A 22,282-nucleotide genomic window follows, 5' to 3' on the forward strand; every position below is an offset into this window, starting at 1 on the left:
TTTCCATAGTTAGGATTTTTAACATTTTGGTAATGATCTGTGTTCTGTTCATCTTTTCTTTTCAGTTTTTATCTGATTTTTGTGAGACAGACTGAAAAGAAGTAGAGGGTTCAGTCAACATGATAGGTCTGAGAATCTATTGATTTATCTCAATTAAGTATGATCAACAATTTATCAGTCTTTCTGAATACTTGAGAAGAAGCAGTTAACCCTGTCGGGCATCATAGGCTTGGTTCCATGGAGTTTAAACCAGTGGTGGTCCCACTTGGCAAGGTCCTTCCCCTATCCCTCGCCCCCATCCCAAGTTTATATGCCTTTTTCCTGCTTTGCACTGACTACATTTGAATGGAAGGCGAGTCAGAGGTAGTTGCAGGGAGGTACTGCAGAAACCCAGCATGAAGTCAGCTTAAACTGCTGTGGAACCCAGCTGTGAAAGGAAGGTCTGCTGCTGCAGCTAGTTCAGTTGTCCAGCAAGAAGAACACTGAATTTTCTGAGAGGATTTGAGGTGTTTTGGTACAGTAATGAATTCTTCCTACTGTATATTGGTAGTTCATGAATAGACACAATTTTATTATGGTTTTGTCTCAGAAAATATTGTACGGGGGTTGGGGGGGCGGGGGGAGGAAGTTGTTATTTGTTGGAGGGGATTGAAGTCCTGTTTATTCTGTGTCAGCCATCTGGGTCTTTTCAGTTAAACAATTATCTGGATCGAGCATTCGAAGTACTTGGAGATTTTTTTTTTCATATAATCATCTTTTGTTATGTATGGTAATGCTGCTCATTTTTAGTTATGATGGTCCTCACGTTGTCGAAGTGTTCTGTAGCTAATACAGATTAATAGAGTTTAAGGGCAGTAGAATTTTCACATCACAGAGCATGTGGTTTACAGACTAGTAATTTGTATTTGTTTACTGGAGTTCTTCACAGAAGCACAGAGTCTTCTGTTTTGAAGGTATCAAGTGAAGAAGAACCTGCCTCATCTGGTTATTATTTTCACTGGTCAGTCATCCACTGCTTAAAAGAAATTAAAAAAAAATCAAATTCCTGATTTTGAATTAATTTTAGTTTGTTACCCAGTTAATTGTATTGTCATTTCTGTTGTGCAAAATTGAGGGATTCCATAGTTCCCAGTCTGTGTTTCCTATGAAGGTATAAGTAATCCTTGGTTTTCTTTCTGATAAGCTTTCTGTGTAAGGAATTTTCCTTGATTTTTGAACCATTTCTGTATTCTATCCATATTTCCATTTTCCCTTTAAATGTCAGGTCCATGATCTTAGGCACTTCTCTACCATATATTTATATGTGGATTTAGTGTGGAAGAGTTTCTTTGTAGGTTTGAAAGTATAGTCGTTGCTTTCTACTAAATGCTTTTAGTTTAATGCTTTCTGCTAAAGAAGGTTGAGGTGGTTTTTCATTGTGACTCGTTAAATGCTTTTCAGAGTTTGCTTTCCAGGTTACAGCCCTTCGTTCTGTGGCCCTCTAGAGGTTTGACTTTGACTTTGAATGTATAGAGCCTTTAGTATAATTCAGTAAGGCAGAGAAAAACAGTTTTGAAAGATGACCACTTTTTTACAATCTGAGAAAGGATTTGCTGCTGATTTTTGTGAGTTATTCCTAAAGTGAAAAAAATCAGAGAAGCAATATATGATTCTGCACATGGAAATTTTGAATGTAAGTAAGATAAAAGGAAGACAAACCCCCTTATTTTACTAACTCATATGCTAGCAGGAAGCAAAACCTTTTGGCTCATACCAAGTTTAGTATTAGCTAATTCTAAGATCCAAGTAAAGCTAAGTAACAAATTAGTGCGCTAATAAAAGTGACAAAATAACAAAAATAATGTACTAACCTTTTAATTTTATGTCTTAATTTTATTCAGAGATCACGATGCAGACATCAGAGACTGGGTCAGATACAAGTTCAACTGTGACTTTACAGACATCTGTGGCTGGCCAGGCAGCAGTGCCCACACAGGTAGTACAGCAAGTACCAGTTCAGCAACAGGTAGGTGGCTGTTACTTTTGGGAAGATTGAAAAAAATATTCAGGAAGGATAGTTACATTTTAGGAGCTTGTTTTTAAAAAAAATTATTCAGAAAAGCCTTGCATTTGGACTTACAAAATTTTATTTAAACACTTGTCTGTGTATTTGCTCAGCATTCACCATTAGGGAATCAAGAACTGTCTGAAATATTTTCTTCTCAGTTCAGACTGTTAGATAGCTCTCTCTCTCTTTACCTGGATGTTGATTAGGATAGAGGCTTTTGAATACTATCTTAGGTTTGAATTGAAACTTCTATGATGCTTGAACTTAGCTAACATTTGTGGGAGATTTTGTCTGGTTAACTCTTGTAATGTTTGTGAAGTGCAATACTTTTTTTCTTTATGAAATACAAGGTTGGTAATTTTTCTCATTTTTATTTTTATTCATGGTGAGAGTTCTTTAATGGATGAATTTTATGTGATTAGTTCTTTGTTATTCCTGTATTTCAGCTTTTGAGATGAAAGATGATGATTTGGTTGCGCTACACAGTTGCTTGTTTTAAGCAAATAGGATATACATACTGAATTTTAACCGTATGAGGTACTGATCAGTGTGAGGGATTCAAGACTGGTAACTAGTTAAAGGCATATAGGCTAGTATTGTAGTTCTAATCATTGGATTGATTGAACTGTAAGGGTAGGATCTTTTATGCATTTCTGTTCTATTTTTGTCACAAGCAAATAAAGAATGAGCCGGGCTTTGATGTTAATAAACTTCGCTTGTGCAAAGTTTATAAAAAGTTTCTACTTTTCTGTGAACTCCTAGGATATAATTGGCTCCTTATTTTACCACATAAATAATGCATTAATCTCAGTCACTGACTGCATATATCTTTTCTGAAGTTACTCCAGTTGTCCTTTATTAATGTAATACTCATGTCAAAACACAGATACCCAGGAATAGCTTGGGTTTTTTTCTTCGTTGATTATACCTAAATGAGAACATGAAGCTGAATTTTTTTGTTCACTGAGTATATAAAACTGTCCCTGATGAACCTTACCTGTATCTCCTTTAGTACTGATGCTTCTGAGTTCCCTTTCATGTAATACTCCATCATTATTTTGGATTATTTTCCCGTTGGGATATTAGATTGTTTTTCCAGCTGGCTCTTAACAGTGACCATAGGAATCAGCATAATGTTTCAGTAAGGAGAGCTAAGGCATCAACCCAGCTGAGGAGAAGTTTCTTCAAAATTTTGCAGGGATTGAAGATGCGACAAAAATGTTGGGAAATCCAATGCAGACAGTATTGTGGTGATTAAAACACAATATGTGTGGGAGATTTGTGTCAAGAGAGGGTAGGTCATGTAAGTGGATGTGTGGTGAGGAGAAAAGCAAGAGGAAAGATGTGAATGTGGTATGCCAGCAGGAAATGTGATGAAGAATGTAGGTGGGATAGGTACTAGGTAATTTCAATTGTAGGGTTAAAACCAAAAAGGAATATGTTACATTGGAACAATCACTGTGTTGAGTAAATTGTAGATGTGATCTGCCCTGAGGAATTAGGTCACATGTGTCTAAAGTTGGGAATGACTTTATTTGCATTTGATAGGAATGGGCCAGTTTGCCTAAAGAAAATCAGGAGTAAGTGTGCTAATTTCATAAAGTTATTCTTTTGATGGCAGAAGGAGGGCTTATTATTTCTGTGTGCTCAAAGTTAGTGATGAAAGTTGGAGGGAAGATTTTAGGTGCGTAATATATAAGATAGGCTTTTGTTTTTTTCTGTGGTTTATAAAAGACAGCTGTATCCAAAATATGTGTGAATATTCGCATTTGAATTATATTGTCTTGTGAATATCATTTACTAAAACAGTAGAGCACCTCTTTGATTTTTTTAAAATTCAAAGATACTGTAACATAAGTGTCTGTATATGCAACAATGTTGCATAAGCCGAAACTTCTGTATTACCATGTTTACAGTAAATTAGCATTAATTTTTAGTGAATAATGCCATTTTAGATGAGTTTTGGTTTAATTAATATTAAAGCAGTGTATATTATTTCATTTTTCCTAGTGAGGTCTTTGCTTCCCATGTGTACATTCCTGCATGTGCACCGTAATTAAATGACATTTTATGCATGCATTACTTTGGGGTTGTATTCATGACATCAGTGTTTCATTTATGCTTACAAAATGTTTGATTTTTTTTTTCAAAATTAAATATTTTTTCCCTGAAGAAGAGAAAGGTTTAAGTGGAAGGGTAGACTAAGCCTACTTGCTACAGGTGTGTTTATATGGAAGCATCCTGTCTTATGAGTGAACAGCAAGAGAGTAACCTTTGATATTTTCAGCTTAAATGAGTGCTTAATTTGCATATAGCTGGTATAAATGTGGAACTCATAAAAGTTTGCTGTGATGATCCAAAAATACAAAAAAAAAAGGTACCATTAACAAAAACCTGAGCTTCCCCTCTTCTCAAAGTGGCACTAGTAGCAGCTGGATTTATGCAGCACAGCAGCTGTCACTGTTGAGATGGAATGGTAAGGGGACAAACATGTCCACCTGTAAACAAAAAGCAACAAGAGTAAGACCAAAAAGGTGGAAGTGTAATTAAATTCCAATTTAATAGTCTGAAGAATTTACTTAGTCTTTTGTTTCCTCAGATATGGGCATTTGTCACTAATGTATCATTGCTTTTTCAACAGGCATCCTTTAGCACAGTGCAGTAAGCTTCTAAAGATTCAAAATGAATCTCACTTTGTAGTTTATGGCATGCAATGTGGAAGGATTGGAGAAATAAAACTAAAACAAGGCATTTATTCATATTCACCATACATGATGGCCGTCGCGTTCACAAAGCATTGTATCATTAACTGGAGATGCAGACTTCTGCTAATCAAAATTGCTCTTAATGCAAAATCATGTTTAGCATATGAAAAACATAATCGTGAACTGACATTAGTCATTATATAAATATGAATGTGCTTCGAGCATTATAACATGTGCTATTTATGTGTTGCTTGCCAAAAGTAATCCAGACTAATGAAGGTATAAAAGTTATTTTTGTCTCTTGAGAACAGAAAACGCTGTACCTCCAATTTGTTTGCATAGGCACTGTAAATAATTATATGTTATTTTTTAAATGAAGTTTAAAAATCTTCATATATTTTGCCCTATTTTTGTACTATTTGCTTAAGAGTACTTGGAAGATAAGCACTTTTAATTGGAAATCAAAATTCTCTCAAATTTTGTTTTTATACTTCAATGTAATTTCTGCATTTCAGTATGCTTTTAGGCACTTTATTTTGTTGTTGACAAACTTTCATAGATACAATATAACTTAGTCCTGCATTTGTCCTCAGAGGTAGTATAATTAAGAACATAATTTATTTTCCTTTTTTTTTCTTCAGCTAGTAATTATAATTACACATGTATATTGAAACAAGCTTTCATTTGCCTCGTGTTCTCCTGGAACATTTCAGCTGCCTGCTTATAATCCTATTCCAGTTATTTATTTCAGGCTAGAATCACTGAAGCAAAAGGAATGAAAGATCTTCTGTCTGACTCTACTTAACTTGTTATTTCTGATACATCAGTTAATTTTCTGTTTTCCAGCCACAGAATAACAATTACCATTAATAGCTCACCAGACCATGCAGAACATACGATTTTTGAACTTGCATAGTGTCACTTTTTTAATACATATTTCTTTGTATTTTCTGTTTTCAGCCTGAATCTTTCAATTTTTGGATTATTTTTTAAAACAAGAAGACCATTTAGGTTTAGATCGCTGTTGAATATTCTGTCTGTGATCTCCAATTTCTGCTGCACCACAAACAATGAAGAATATAGCTGATACAATTCCATTAACAACTTAGTAAAAGGTGCAAGAAAAACAATAAATAAAACAGAAGAGAAGAAATAATTATTTTATTTTATTTTTACAATCCCCACAATGAATGTTGATTATTATTATTATTATTTTGGTGGTGGTTTGTTTCCCTGTAATCAACGTCTTTTCAAACGATGTTATGCTCATAGAAAGTAGATGTACACATTTTATTTCTTCCTGTTGTTGAAAGTTAAAAGGAAAATCCAGAGGCACTAGATTCAATTCTCATGAAATCATTTTTCCCAAAATGAAGTAAAATAGGAAATAAAATTAGTATTGGAGTTATGACAAAGATTTTCATCATGGCAGAATTTTCATATACAAGGCCATCGTAAAGGCCACTTGCTTATTTAATTTGTCCTTGTTTGACAGGAAAAATATTTACCTCTAATTTTCTCTACCTCAAGGTTGTTATGTATGTTGCAATACAACATAGTGACTAAAGCTTCTTTGGGCACCATAATCAATTTGACTGTAGAAGTACTGAGTTTCAGAAAAGCTGAAGCAAAATAATTTCTTTTATAAACCATCTTTTTTTATTACTGTATTGGAAAATAAATAACCTAACTCAGTGGCCTTTTTGTATTGGATTTAATTGTTAAAATTCAAAGAAAAAACATTTTGATCTACAAAAGTAGATGTTTTAATAGCGCTGAAGTGTATTTGTTCTTAAATGTTGATTTAAAAAATAAGGTACTTTATTTGCATAGTTATGACATTTCTAGTAATACTGCATATTAGGCTAATAAAGAATTTATGTAAAATCAGTAAAAATTCAAAACTAATCAATGAAAATGTTAACTTTTTTTGATATTTTGTTTTATGGTATTTTGTGGTGGTGATGGTGTTCCAAAACAGAAAATAAGCACTTTTTGGATTTTTTCAGTTTCCTGTCCAATACACACTGAGCTTTGATACACTTTATACCATTTTGTCCCACAGTATCCTCTTAGTTCTGCGGTAAAGGTCTTGCACTGTGCTGAGTCTGTTGTTTCTGAAATCATAGTAGCTGGTATCCAAGAATAATGGGAGAATATAATACCTTGTATAGAATGAGAATGTGACCAACATTCACTGATGGGAAGTTTTTAATGTGTTTGTACATACTGTAGAGTTCCCTTTTGTCAATATACATGCTGCAGGGAGAACAATCACATTTTCTTTATTAATAGAAAAATATCATGGGGTTTTTTTGATAGGGAGTAAGCCATATCCAGCGTGTGTGAATAGGGAATGAAGTGCATTTTGGGAGAAGTTGGAAAAGAACATGGAATTTGTACTGAGAACAGCATCATTTCCACAGTGTTTCCCCAGCTGTACTACTAGGACAGAAAATGGAGTGTATCTATTACATGGCAGATGACAAATTACTGATTTGAAAAACAAAGCCTGCTTTCAAGGTGTTTTCTCACTGTATAGGTTAAGTAGATCAGTTTGATGCTCTGTAATAGACTGTTGAACAATGAGTCCCTTTCTCCCTTTGATTAAAGGTCACAGAACTTGAGTCACCCAAGTTGAAGTATTTTTAGTCAAAAGCTATCATAATACGTTGCATATGTGTTTCACAGAAGCGCACATATACATTTTAGCCAATTATTGCATGAGTAGACAGTTTTGTCACAGATTGACAAATTTGAATATTGATTCCGATTCTAATCAATAGCAAGCTTACAGTTTTAGTTTTCTTACAGTGGGTTTGGATGAAGCCCATTCCATGAAATTGTGATTTGAATTAAGTTACGAAGTCAAAGCTGATGGAAACAGACATAGTTTAATTCTTTGAAAATGTGTTTGCACAATACAGCTGTTTCTGTTTTTTTTTAATTCAAAAAACTGTTCTAAAGACTAGTAACATCCATAATCTGGATCAGAGTGTTTTGTGCTAACTTTGACAACTGAATCTTTCTGTTAAAAAACCTGAATATTATTAGGAGACCCAGCTGTATTTTACCTTAATAATTAGAAAACATCTTTAAACTGTATCTTTTGAAATTGAAAAATCACATTTCAGTTATATTCCTCAATTTCTGTAATGATTCATGTGGGAAACCAGAAAACTTTGGATTTTAATACATATTTTAACCATCACATTTTGTCTTATTGCTGTTAACAGATAGAAACATCTGATTTTCTATCATGCTGGTATTAGTGCATTCAAAACCTTGGGTGTTTTGGGTTTTTTTTTCAGAATATAGATTTTAATGGCAACTTAAGGGAAGGTTTCTATGAAAATCTAGATTTTCCTTTCACAGTCTGAGTCAATACTATAAAAGACTAGTAGGAAAAATGTTCTTGTTTACAGAGCTTTTTAAAATACAACAGAATTAAAGGTATTAAAAGTAGGGTATTCTCAAAGAACTCTTGGAGATGATCCATCAAATGAATGAAACCCAGATTAATCTGGGATTATGGTGTTTCCAGTCTTTAAAACCAACTGGGTCAGGCTGAAGTTGCCTCATAATAAAAGATCAGAGAAAAATAGCAGTCACTTAATTACTAAATATGTGCATTGTCACTTCTTGATTCAGTTCTTTGGTAAATTTTTGCCAGTCTGTGAAGATCTTTGCATCTTTTAGATTCTGGACTGCCCTTGAATCAAAATACAGCTTCTCTAAGTGATGGCAGGTGTAAAATATGGAATTCTTAATCTTTACCATGGTAGAAGACAAAAAATAAAGACTGCAAAAGAAATTTGCATAAGCTGGAGCTTCCCTACATAGTGCATATATCAGAGGAATTGATTTCTGATTATGTGTGCTTTTACAAAACAGGCATGCCATTTTAGCTATATATGTGAAGATAATCCATACCTTACTGCCTTTTGTTGTTTAGCTCATTGACGTAAAGCCAGATTTTGTTGGAATTTGTTACAGCTGATGATATCTGCAAAAGGGGTTACTCAGATTGGCAGTTTTGATCTGTAATTGTGCATTGGGTCAAAAAGTTTGTATCCCTGTATTTTAACTCCCATTAAATAAGACCTAAACCATCTTAATAGGAACCTTTATTTCTAAACTTACTGCAACACATTTGATCTGTGATTTTAAGGCTTGTACTATTCAGGACTGGAAGGAAAAAGGAAAGGCATATATGTGGCCAAATGATACTTTCTTCCATAGTAAATGTAATTCTGCAAAGCATAGTTACATTTAATTTCATCCTTGTTTTGCTTTTCCGTTAGTTCTGTCTTTGGCACTGAAGGTATGTATGCTCCATGGGCATGCATCTTCAGTGTTAGGGCTCCATTTACCAGGCTTACAGCACAAATACCGTGTAAAACCACTACCTTTCTCTTCTGTTGCTGTGACATGCCTTTAGTAATCATGAGAACAGAACTATCCCGTATTGTTTAGAAACCATTAGGTACACTGAAGCATCGGTCTTTCTTTACAATATCCCAAATTTCTGGTGTTCTTGTTTTCAGGTACAGCAAGTGCAGACTGTACAACAGGTACAGCATGTCTATCCAGCCCAGGTTCAGTATGTGGAGGGAAGTGACACAGTCTACACTAATGGCGCTATGTAAGTTGGCAAATGATCAGAATTTGAATGTTTATTAAAATATGAAGTTAAATATATATTTTCAGTTAGTGCATTTTAGTTGGAAAGAAAAATGATTCAATCAAAGCTCTTTTATTGTCAATACAGTTTTTTGGATGAAAAGCTGAATTCACACTGGTTTTATTAAGGCAGAATTCTAGTGTAAATAGAATTCTTGTGATTGTTTGAGTTGAACTTACATGAGATTACATATTCAGCATAGTGTTTTTCAAAAAAAGCACTTTTGAGTTTATGGGCAAGTTCTGTCCATAGGACATACCATGTAACTTCCATCCTCAGGATGTAATGCAGGGCCTTCTGTGTTCCTGGCTGCAATCCTAGTGCCAATTCTAGGCTAAACCTAGAAAGGTATAGCAGCTGTAGTTATTATTTAAAAGAAATAGTGATGTAATTTCATTCCTGTGTTAAATAAAATGAGCTAAGTAATTTTTTTTCCAAAGCAGTGAGGAGAGGCAGAGGAAGGAGAGCAACATTGTCTCCTTTTTATGCTTCTTTAGCCTCTTTTCTACACATTATTTTGTATTTCCTGCTTCCCTGAACACGCTTTTCCATCATCAAGTTCCTCTTTCTGATACACAAACTTAGAAACATAGAAAGAATACTCTTATGTCAATGAGACCTCTGGAGGTAACCTAATCTAATCTTTGACTTGGAGAAGCACCAGCTTTGAATTTGGCTCAAACATCAAAGCAGGATCGTGTTGCTTGGGAAGAAACTTCTCTACCACTTCTTTTCATTTACCATTTTTGCTGTGTTAGTGGCTTTAAAGAAAAATTATTTAGAACACTTCTTTATTGTCTGCAAGTACTTAGTTGTTGGTAATCCTAAAGTGATTCAAAAGAGCAATATTACTTGGATCAGAGACTTCTGATGTTAACACTGGCAGCATGTTTCTGCTAGCACATTTTGCTTAATTCATTTTTCACATACTGTCTTGTCTGTTTTCTTCTCACTTGTAAATTCTTAACAATGTGTCTTAAATATGCATTAGATTTTCCTATTGTACTGGTTTTGGCTGGAATAGTGTTAATGTTCCTCATAGTACCTGGTCTAGTGTTATATTTTGGATTTGTGCTGCAGACTGTCTTGATTATACAGGGATGTTTTAGTTCTCACTGAGCAGCGCTTACACAGAGTCAAGGCCTTTCCTGCTTCTCACCCCACCCCACTAGTGAGTAGGCTTGGGGTCTGCAAGAAAATGGGAAGGGGCATAGCTGGGACACCTGACCCCTACCGACCAAAGGGATATTCCAAATTATATGATGTCATGCTCAGCATAGAAGACTGGGGGAAGAAGGAGGAATGGGGGAACATTCGGAGTGATGGTGTTTGTCTTCCCAAGTAACTGTTATGTGCAATGGAGTCCCCAGCTTTCCTGGAGATGGCTGAGCACCTGCCTACCCATGGGAGGTAGTGAGTGAATTCTTTGTTTCGCTTTGTTTGCGTGTGCAGCTTTTGCTTTACTTACTAACCTATCTTCATCTTCATCTCAGTCCTCAAGTTTTCACACTTTCACCCTTCTGATTTTTCCCCCATCTCACCAGGGGAGAGTGAGCAAACGACTGGAAGAGGCTTAGTTGCTAGCTGGGGTTAAACCATGACAGTCCTTTTTGGCACCCAACATGGGACTATGGTCCCTGGCTGTGATGTAAAGCGTACTTTTTGACATTGTGTCCTTTTCACACTGACCCGAGTGCTGTGGCATGAACTGTCTCCTGTGGGGTTGATGTACCAGACCATTGAACTCACACAGCCCAGTAAACCCTGTTGTCACTTTACTTCACCTTTTTGGAGGCAGGACCCCTTTATTTCAGGTCACAGTAGTCATTACATGATTTTTGTAACTAAAAAAAAAAAGGTCTAAAAAAAAAAGTTAACAATGGTCTTTGACATGTACAGAAGAAAAGGGAGTGACAAATATTTCCACCCCTAGGGCAGTCGATGCCCAGTGTACTGGATACCCCTCCAAGGGAAAGCAGACTGTGGCCTGCAGTCTGCTGCCAAAGGGATCAAGAAGAACTTGTTAGGGATGTCAGTTGTAGCGTATCACTTGGCTGTTTCAGACTCCAGTTCATGCTGGAGTTCTAGCATGTCCCATACAGCAGCACTCAGTGGCAGCATCATTTCATTGCAACCACAAGAGCCCGCTGCTGCTAGCCTCCAAAAAAGGCCATTCTTAGGCTATTATTCAAGTTTCTCTTTTCATGTATCACTTGTAAGTTCTTATGTGAGCTGTTAGCACATGCACTTTTGGCAGCACATGAGATGTGTACTACATGACTGCTTACGGTCCTTGGACAACACAACCAGATGTTACAGACTGTTTAGTACAAACCTTCAGTTTTCCATGATCTTACTGTGTTTCTGTATCTGAATCCCTGTGTCATTTCTTCCAAATAAGTCAATGGGATATGAAAGACTTCCTTAGTGTAATAAGAATGCTGTCTTAATTGATGAGACTAATCGAGATTGCTTTTCCTTCTCATAGAAGAATTTACTCGCATTGTAGTGAACAGCAAATTTATTGTTCAATACTTTTTAGGAACATTAACCTTTCTAAAGATTATGATTTCATTCATGGAGAATGGGACCAGTCTGTATTTCTACTCAGAATTTTTATAGACTATATATTGTGAAACTCATTTTTCCACATACAGTTATATTCCAGATTAAGAATGCAAAAGTGTCGTTTATGTAAATTAAAGTTATTGAATGTATGTGTTACATGTTATAATTCATTTATTTGATAGGTGAAGGAGAACGGGGCTCTATGTTGCTGACAGCTAACTTCCTTCAGAGATTAAAGAGCTGTTTTTCTCTTAGCTGTTTTTATTGTTACTGAAGTTCTATGGTTTAAAAAAAATATATTTGTTTCTCCTCTTCTTGTTTTGACACTGGATTAGCTTGTTCAGAGCTGGATGAATGTAGGAATGACATTTTAGAGTTTTTGAAAGTGAACAAAAAGCTTACCATATGCCTAAAGAAAACTGCATTGACTGTGTCATGTTCTGCTGTGACAGAAAACACAGAGGCGAGCCTATCTTGTGCTAAAATATTAAGACAGATTTTCAGATTGCAGTTGATCTTTTTTTGCTCTTCCTACTGAAATCTATGAAAGATTAGCCTTGTGGATCATTATAGATTCACAGAAGTGTGTTACAGCCAGTTTGTCCAGTTAGCCCTGCTCCAGAACTTGTCTGTTTCACTTTCAGAAAATAGGGTTAGGTTTGTAAATGATGTAATTGGCTAGAGTGATCATTGGTTTGTCTTTTGGATTGTCTTCCTATGATTGTATGTTTGATTTATTTTATGACCAAGCTTAATCAAAATCTTAATTCTAACTCAAAATCAGATGTAGGGTGCCTTCATAATCTATCTGGTGACAGTACGGGTCTATCAATGGAATAAGAACTCTGCAACCCATAGTTAGGGTGAAGACATTAATTCAGTGCACAGGCATGTCTGAAATAAATGTTACAGCATGCCTGACGAAAGAATTATTCTTTATTTCAAAACAAAGCACTTGCAAACTAGCACTGATTTAAGTCCATATATGATAGCAACAAGGGATGTAGTTAGAATATATATGACAAAAGATTTACCTGATGCTTTTGATTCTAAAGGTAAGAGGTTTGTCATGTTTTGCAGTCTTCGTCAAGTGTAACTGCTGTATTCTTATTCCCACACATTTTATATCATGCTTTGTCTATGCTTAATAGTTCCTTGTGTTTTTATAATTGGAGGCATAATGATAATACAAGGAGTGTAACCTACCACTTGTCATGTAAGTTGTATAATATGAGAATATTTGAATTATGTTATCTACATTTGTGTCTAGTTAATAACAATTTTGCTTGTCAAGCATGTCACTCTATCCTGAAGCAAAAATGCATTGTTGCTGCAGTGACATTTACAGGCTTACCTGGCAGTTTAGACTAAATAAAGAGTATCATGGCTTCACCTGTATTAAGAAGTTGAGTGAGTCTCCTTTACTAAACATGAACTTTCTTTTTACATAAATTGTAATGTATTAATCAAATGTAGCCATTTACCTGATAATTCTGTTGTAGCAAATACAGTTTTAATTGTGGGATTGTCTAAGAATTTATATTGGTGGTGGGTCCAAAACGCATTCTTTACCAATTTGTTGTACTACAATTTGTGTTGTTTATGTGGGCAAAACACACCTTGTATACAAAACCAAGAATTTACAATTACTCTAACTGAAATCTTAACTGTCAAATCAAAGAATTATTATCAATACAGTAATTCAGATAAAGTTTTTATCTTCCTAGTACCCATCCCTGTTTCTCTGGCATTATACCTGCCCTTTTATGACCCTTCTGCATGCTAAGGTCAATGGCTTCCATCTGAGAAAGGATTACAGCAAGTTACCCTCCATCACAGGTGTTACGCCTGGAGAAGTATGATGGATGGTGGGAGGCTCTCTACTCACACTGGGTCCACTTGCAGCTATTTTTAATGTGTTTTCTAGCACAGCCTACAGCTTATTCATTTGTCATTGGTTTCCATTTCCATATTACATCTGAATTTACTATATATGGTGTGTTTTACATTTTCTGCGTATTTCTTGAATACTGTCATCCCATGCTTATTATCCTCTTTGCTACATTTTTAATCTAGGGACATGGATTGTTTATTCTACACAAAATAGCTATTTGATATTACTGTCTGTTAGAGCATCAGCATTTTAACAATGGGCTTTACACCACACAATCGTAGAAAGCTAAGCTAAAACAGAAACAGATGAAGTAATATTTATCTGATTGTTTGACAATTACTGTTACAGCTAAGCTAGAACATAGCTCTAGGCTGTCACAGACAAGTCTAGACAAGGAAGCCTGACAAGTCCAAGTCTTGAGGTCTTGAGGGTTTATTACAAATCCTGTGACATGTTTCTGACAGTGGTAATACCATATTTTTTGGGCTATAGGTCTGCAGTACTTCATCAGAATTTTTAGAGATCTGTAACTAAGGTTCCCTTGTCTGTCTAACTTACAAGTCATGAGAATACGTTTATAAGATTTCTGCTGTTTTCATTTTCTTCATTCCCTCTTAACTGGGTTTTCCTGCAGTTGTGCATTGTGTGTGCTTGTATTGCTTTATTTCCATGTGGAAAAAGATCTTGGACTGGATGTTAAAGATGTCCATTCTTTTTTTATTGATAATGAATGCCTGTCAGTAACATGTTTACTTTAATTTTTGAATATGATAAATCAGAATACCTTTATATGGAATAATGCAGCTCTATTCTAGGTAAATTTTATAAAACTTTTTCTGGCTGATATATTTTTAGTTGTCTGTATTGAGAGATTATATATGCATAAGGCAGATGAACTATTCACTATCACAGAGAAAATTTCTTACTTTGAATATTTGTTCTCTGGTTATAGATTCATTAATTGCCCTTTCATGGTGTAGGTTTTGATCTTTGGTTTTAGCAGTTCCATTTGATAAAGGGGGATTGGTGAAAGAAAATTATTATTTACTGTCTTATCAGTTCCTCCATATCTGTCTTTAGATCAGTTGAGGAGGCTTTTGTGGATGAAGGTTATTGCTTCATTGGGATTTTATCTGTTATTAAAAAGCCCTGAATCGGTATTCTGGTTACAGGAGTAGATTTCTTGGTTGGGAGGCAGGAGGTTGTATGACACAGGATGAGAGAGATGCTTTAGCCCTCTCCATTATCATTCAACTGCTGTATCATGTTCTGTTGTGTCAGTGTTAGGGTGTGTGGCACCTCCCTTTCTTCCCATTGCTTGTGATACACCACCTCCAGAGGCTGCACCAATGCGTTGACTGTGATAAGGCCTTCCTTTGGTGTTAGACAAAGGATTCTGTTCTCTCTAGTTTCTGTGAAGCTGACTATCAGTTTAAGGACTACAGGATTATCCTAAAATCTTAAAGGAGTTTGAGGATATTGTTCTGGCATGAAAGACTTTCTTAGCTTTTATGCACAGAGGTTTTCTACCGTATTGCAATACCATAGCATTATCATGAGCATTAGCTACTCTGTATAAATAACAGTATGTCCTGAAATATTTATTTTAATCTAGTGTTTATCATATTTATATCCCAGGAAATAATACCTTAGTTAATTAAGTACCATAAAAGGCTAACTTGCATTACAGAGATTACACTGAAAAAATACTTACGTGCCTGCCTGCTAAGCTATGTAGTAATCCATACCAAAACCCACAACAGCAATTCTGAGGTTATTACTTGATGAGTAAGATAATTATTATGCTACTTGTTTGTTTGAATTAGAATTACAGAAGAACTAAACAATTGACAATGAAAGGATTTCTTGTTTGAATTAAGATGCTTTTTTTTTTTGTTGTACAGCCACTGTGAAGGGATGCTGGTATTTCAAGTTACGGTATAAAAGGTATAGAACTTCAAGGAGAAGGATAGGTTTATATGCATTTTACCCAAGACTTGATTTTTCCAAGTCAGTGTCTACAGCTAGTGATAAGAATTCAGTAGTTAATTACTTATCTTCCAAGATACAGAAGTTACTGGTATGTAATTTCAGGTTAAAAACTAATTTTAGATAAACACAAACTGCACTTGAGTTAACTTGTCTGGACTTCTGATTTGAGAATTTTTATTTAAAGACGCTGCATTTCTCAATTCTTGAAAAAGGGAAATAAATATTTTTGTGGGTTTTTTTTTTTTTACTAAAACACAGGGTAATGGAAAAATCTTTCAACCAGGTAGACTTCTAAGACATAAATAAAACCAGCATAAGTCTGTAGGCTTATGTTTTCTAAGCAGATATAAATGCAGGAAAAGTAAGTCTGTCCGATCAACTGCTTGCTGAAAGAAAATCTGGGGCCATGATCACCCTATGTGTATTACTGAGATATGTTGTCGTGGCATAGAATCAAATCATAGATGCAACTGGGAATAAATTATTTTCCATGTGTGTACACTGAAAACTAAGGGAGGACAACAAAAAGGTTTATTCTTTCTGAGCTGTTGGTTTTGTCTCCTTTCTTCAATGTGCCAGTGTCTTTGAAGAGACAGAAGTGAAAAGACAAAAAGAACTTTTAAAAAGTTAAGCTCAGTAATGTTATGTTAGTGTCTGTAATACAATGCAAGACATTGTGCTTAATTTGTATGCTAAGGCTGGGCTTTAATGAACTCATAGTTTCTGTTTTCATGTGCCAAACCCCATCATTTTATTAAGAACTTTATACCACAACTCCATGTGTTTTATTTCTAGCATTATACTTCACAAATTATTACAATATGTGTGTAAGCAATAAGGCATAATAGGGGATTCCTTGAGCTATTGTACCTTGCAATGCTAGTCAAACTCATGCTAGTGTCATTAATATTCAGTGTGGGGTTTCAACATTGGACACATTTTCCAGGCTTGCTTATTTTAAATGGAATTCACACAGCGTCTGACTTCGTGTAACTCGCTTTCAGGGTAAACATCATCTAGTTTGCACAGCCTTCTGGAAACTAGAATTCTGCAGCCTAACTACTTGGACTTCAAATTTATTAGTAATTCTGATGATCTTTCTAAGGCCACATTCTAGTAAATACTGAATTTCACAGCATTTTGATAGAAGGAGCTATTAGATTCTGTTGCCTGCCTTGTATCACAAGCCATAATATATCAATAAGGTGTTCTCATAAAGAGCCAGAAGACTTCAGTTACACTGCAGTTAGTCCCTAGATCATCTTTATATGCATCTGTTGAAGAAAAGAAGAGTTAGGAGTGTTTTGCAATGGGAAAGAACTGACTGTATGATATATATCAGATTATTTGAGAAAGTGTTGCATGTTTGTGCTGCAAGTGCTATGGAGAAGTAGAAGATCACTTCCTTAATTTAAGTTATCCTTCTGTGTGTCTGAAGGCTATTAACATCTTGTTTTCCTCTTTGCTACTGTTTTATGTTGAGGGGTCATGTTACTGCATGCAGTGACCTTAAAACATTTGGTTATCTTGCATATCACAAGATAAATGATATCACAATGGTATCATAAGGTATCACAATGATACGTTGACATGATAAAACAGATTAATCGGGACCTGCACATACTTAAACACATACATAGGTTATTACAATGCAAAGATCAACTGATTTTTAACTCTCCAAAAGAAATGTTAATAGTTAATGTTAATAATTAACTATCTTCTTGAGCTTTAGTCCCTAAAATAATGATTTTGCTTTGTTTTCAGTAGACTGCAAGGTGTTTCTTTCACATTAACTTTGTTCCTTTCAGCTGATCTTGAGGCTTTTGCTATACTCAAATGAAAAGGAAAATGTTTAAGTAGCTTAATGATGGGTAAAAGCAAATCATGTAGTGTAAGGCTTATGAAACATTTAGGATTTTAAAACTAAAATTTTGGAGTTTCTGGAAGTCTCTGAAGTGGAAAGAAGAAACTGTTGTGGCCATAGTTAATAAAGCAAAAATTCTGACTTTGGTTGTTGATAAGATGCTGTATCTTCAGTTCCTGAAAAGTAATGAAGTTTCTGAAGCTAAAAAAGGAATCATTATCTCTGAGTCTATTGTTTAGTAATTAATTAATCTTGTGTAAGTTTTCATAATTAAAAAACATAACAACTAACAGTAAATGGCCATGGCCTTTTCTGTATATTGATAAGAAACTTAATTCCTATTTAGATAAAGAGAAAAAAAAGCCTGACTTCAAGTTCCTAGATAGGTGTATTAACCACCAGCTTACTACATAAGAAATGGATGCTGCTTCCTTCTCTTGTTCTGTTTTTGGACAAAAGTATCTGCATTTTTTTGTTGAACTCATTTAGTTACGTAGTGGTTTTGTAAATATGTAATGTTACATTACATAAATAAAAAATCTGATTTTGTGTTTTGTGTGATTATACTAAATGAATCTTAGGCAGATAATAAATGGAGACTTACGCAGAGTTTGGGCATCTCTCTGTTTTCTCTGAATCATAATACTTTTAATATTCCACGTTAATGGAGAACTTTGAATTTCAAAATAGTGTTGCATGTTGTTTACAAGCAATAGTACAGATTTTAATGATTAAATAAGAGATTTAATGGTATCATGCTTGCCAAGATACAAAGCTTAGCAGTCACGAAACAGGTTAAAATTTCCAAATAGACTTTTCTAAAATGAGGAATCTGGCCTTTGAAATAATGAATGCCATTTACTTCACAGTTTTGAAATACATTGATTTGAAGATCAAATTTTGTACGTGGACATTCAAAAACTATAAATACATTATAACCTATGAAGAGTAATGATTCAAGATAAATAATTAAGAATGTGAAACATGATAGAAGATTTCAGTAGCTGAGTAGTTTGTTAGGGTAAGCTGATTAATGAGGCATAAATGTTTCATAGCTGAAAGTGATTTTAAAAATGTTGCTGTTGCATATCTTTAACTTCTTTCATCTTTGTGACCTTTTTACAAGTCATAGTTCTGTTTTCATTTTATTTCTTAAATGTAGGTTTATATCATAACATGAATTCATGTCTGATTTTGAATTCACCCTGTAAAAAGAACTGCATTTCCCAAAATACCAGTGAAGTCTGATTTTGAAGCTTGAACTAAGAGCTTTAATTAATTTAAAAACAGTAGATAACAGGGTTCTTGAACACTGGACTCTCTTGACTGATGTTTGTATGAATTGCTTGTAATTCTGCAGCAAGCACAGTAGACAAAATCTAGAATATCTGACTAAAATTCAAATATTTTTCATTGGATTAAAATAGTTTTAGAAGATGGTTCTTAATTAATTGTTTTGAAATGTATTAATAACTGGATGAGCTCTTTCTGCCTGCCGCCTCAATTTTTGTCATACTTTCTTTCTCTCCTCCTCTTTAGGTAGGACTGACAAATATTTCTATAAGGGCTTGGTGGATGCTTGGTTTAACATTGTCACTGAATTGGTTATCTAGTGCTTTGACTTGATGAGTGTTGTTCTCTGAGGAGGCAGAGACTGTTTGCCATTCTTGTTTAATTTGGTTACAGCTATTGTGTATATATTTCAAGAATTACAATGTTTCCCTCAGCTAAATGAACGATACAAATAATTTCTTTTCCTTTTCCTTTTGTTTTTTTTTTTTTTTTTTTTTTGTTGTTTTTTTTTTTTTTCTTGAAGCCGATCAACAACTTATCCTTACACAGAAACCCAGATGTACAGCCAAAACACTGGGGGAAATTATTTTGATACTCAAGGAAGTTCTGCACAGGTGACAACAGTGGTCTCATCTCATAGCATGGTGGGCACTGGAGGGATTCAAATGGGTGTCACAGGAGGACAACTCATTAGCAGCTCAGGAGGGACCTATCTGATTGGCAATGCAATGGAAAATTCTGGTCATTCAGTGACTCATACAACGCGGGCCTCCCCAGCGACAGTAAGTATTTCAGACTGACACAAACTCTTTGAGTCTAGTTTCTTACTGAAATGTTCTTGCAGACAGACATGGTTTTTGTGACAGAATGTATAGCAATATTGTGTTGTCAGAATAAGTACTTTTTGTAAAGTAAGTAATATATACATGTGTAAAATACAGGAGTAGGAATACTGTGAATACTTAAACATGAAGGCAGATCTTTCCTTTGACAGCTTGCAAATATTTACATTTCATACATTAAATTTTTGCATGCAAGTAATATCAGTGGATGCTTTTGGAGTGCTCACATAATAGTTTTTCCAAGCTGAATATTTTTCAGGAACTAAAACCAGCCTCCTTTAACATTTTGTTGTTTTTCTGGAAATGTAAGAAAAGCACAGTGTTGTTGATCATAACTGTTAGATGTAAATGTTAAATAATGTAATTTACAAATAGGTACATGAAACTTCCCTGCATTTGTTCAGTTTGTTTGCTCAGTCTTAGTGTAGGTTTAATGGCTTATTTCAAAATATTTCCAATTTTTCAGAGGACGATACTACCATTTAACGCTTTATTCTTCTTACTTATCTATGGTATGTCTCCAAAGAGTGTTCAAATTAAAAATTAATTGTGGAAGTGTCTTACAGTGCTGTGGGAAGACTCATTCTGTTACGACTGATCAATAATATTGTGGACACTTAAACATAAACATAGGACTTTTCCATAAGAGAGTACTCCATCAGCCCTTACTAAAATTAGAAAAATGGGTTTATACCTAGTCTAGCTTTGCTGCATAGCCCTAACTAATACTTTTACCTAATTCTTCTGGGTATTCTGATCTGGATGTAGAGATTTGGAAGTAATGGTGAAGAGAATTGTGAAATACAGAGTAGGAAGAGTTGAAAAATATAGTAAAGGATATAAAGTATCATTAATAATACAGATTCATCAATACTCAAAAGGGCAATGAAATTAGGGGACTTTATTTTTAGCAACCAATGTAATGAGTGAAAATCTGATACTCTTCTATTTGAAATTATGATGAACATTTACAATACCATTGGATAGTTTAGATGAGCTGATAAAATCTCTTTTGTTTTGATTCTTAAAGTGGTTGGTATGGATAAATACAAAGTTCTTGTACAATGTAAAAAAAATAATTAATCCAAAACCTGTGTAGTATTATTTTCTGAGCATGAAAGTTACAAAGAGTCATAATTCATGAAAAGTATAAATATCAGTACCATAGTGTGAGCTTCCAGGTAGCAACAGAGAATTTTGGTTTTGAGTTACAAAATAATAGAAAAAGAGTATATATTAACATTTGTCTATATTTTATATGTCTTTAATAGAAAAAAAGATCTGGAAAAAAAAAGCATTCCTCCTTCAGATTTCTTTAATTAAAATCAAGACTTTAATTAAACTCTTTTCTTTGTTCCTTTTATGTACTGTCTCATTTTACTTATTAGGAAGATATTTCATGGAATTTTTCACCTGACAGCACAGGCAAAACAAATAATTTTCTATACACAAAAATAAGGAATAGGTCTTCTAGATGGAATTAAATTTGAAAAGTGATGTTTCTTTAAATATTTAAGTAGCAATGATATTCCTCTGTTTTCTTAGTTGTTTTAAATCGTTCTGCAGTTGAATAAAAATATTGCCTCTTTTAGAGATCATGCTAGTTTTCTCCTTAATCAAATAAGAGCAAATGCATATTTGTGCTTTGCATATCATGCTGTAAGATTTGTTTTACACAGTGAAACCAGAATACAGTCAGTGGCAACGCTTAACTGAATGTAAAATCAAGTGAGGCTTAAATGCATCCAGTAAACACAAATGGAGTAGTAGGCTTACTTTGAAGTTTGATGTCCTAGAATTATTTGAATGATACCAAAACTCCATGCTATGTCTTGCAAATTAAAAACTGTTTTGTGTTTTTCCTCAAATTTAAAGTAAAATTTACTAAAATTTAACAAAATCTAATGTTTATACCTTCAGCAACAGCTTTCTCTTGCTTTGTGTCAATAAAGCAGCCTGTTTTATTTGGTTCAAGTAGCTTTTCTAGTGCTGTATCAAAGTGCCTTTAAGAACAGAAAAAAATACTGCTAATTGTATTGAATTGCATTTTGAACACTAAATAGCTTTATCTGTTTTTTTAAGGTGCTATTTATTTTGTAGAGTATAATTCTGTAAATATGAGACAGAATGTATATATTAGAAGTAGTTTTCTTGCTAAGGAAGTGGGAGACAACATGATTTTAGATTTTATAGTAGTATGCTCTTGGTGTGTATGGTTCAGCTGAAGTACTCAAGAGTCAGTTGAAACACATGTTTCAGTTTAAACTGTAATTTTAAAGCACTATTTTAATTTTACTAGCAGGCATAATTAAACTATGCAAAATAGATCAATGTAGTATTTTATTTGGATTGCACCTTGTATTGGTAGAGCTTGTTTCACTTCTGATCCTCAT

At 34.3% G+C, this 22,282-nt stretch overlaps 1 protein-coding gene across 4 annotated transcripts in view; it reads left to right on the top strand.

Moving 5' to 3' along the window:
* The window catches only part of RFX3 (regulatory factor X3), a 127,991-nt gene that overhangs the window by 59,858 nt on the left and 45,851 nt on the right, over positions 1-22,282 (top strand). For all 4 annotated transcript variants that reach the window (XM_005241596.4, XM_027792766.2, XM_027792767.2 and 1 more), the window contains exons 2-4: positions 1,881-2,005; positions 9,300-9,397; positions 19,571-19,829. In XM_005241596.4, coding sequence (XP_005241653.1) covers positions 1,889-2,005; positions 9,300-9,397; positions 19,571-19,829 — 474 coding nt within the window. In that variant the 5' untranslated portion in view covers positions 1,881-1,888. The remainder of the gene's footprint in view (positions 1-1,880; positions 2,006-9,299; positions 9,398-19,570; positions 19,830-22,282) is intronic.

Source organism: Falco peregrinus, chromosome Z (genome assembly GCF_023634155.1).
Source record: "Falco peregrinus isolate bFalPer1 chromosome Z, bFalPer1.pri, whole genome shotgun sequence".
Taxonomy (NCBI): domain Eukaryota; kingdom Metazoa; phylum Chordata; class Aves; order Falconiformes; family Falconidae; genus Falco; species Falco peregrinus.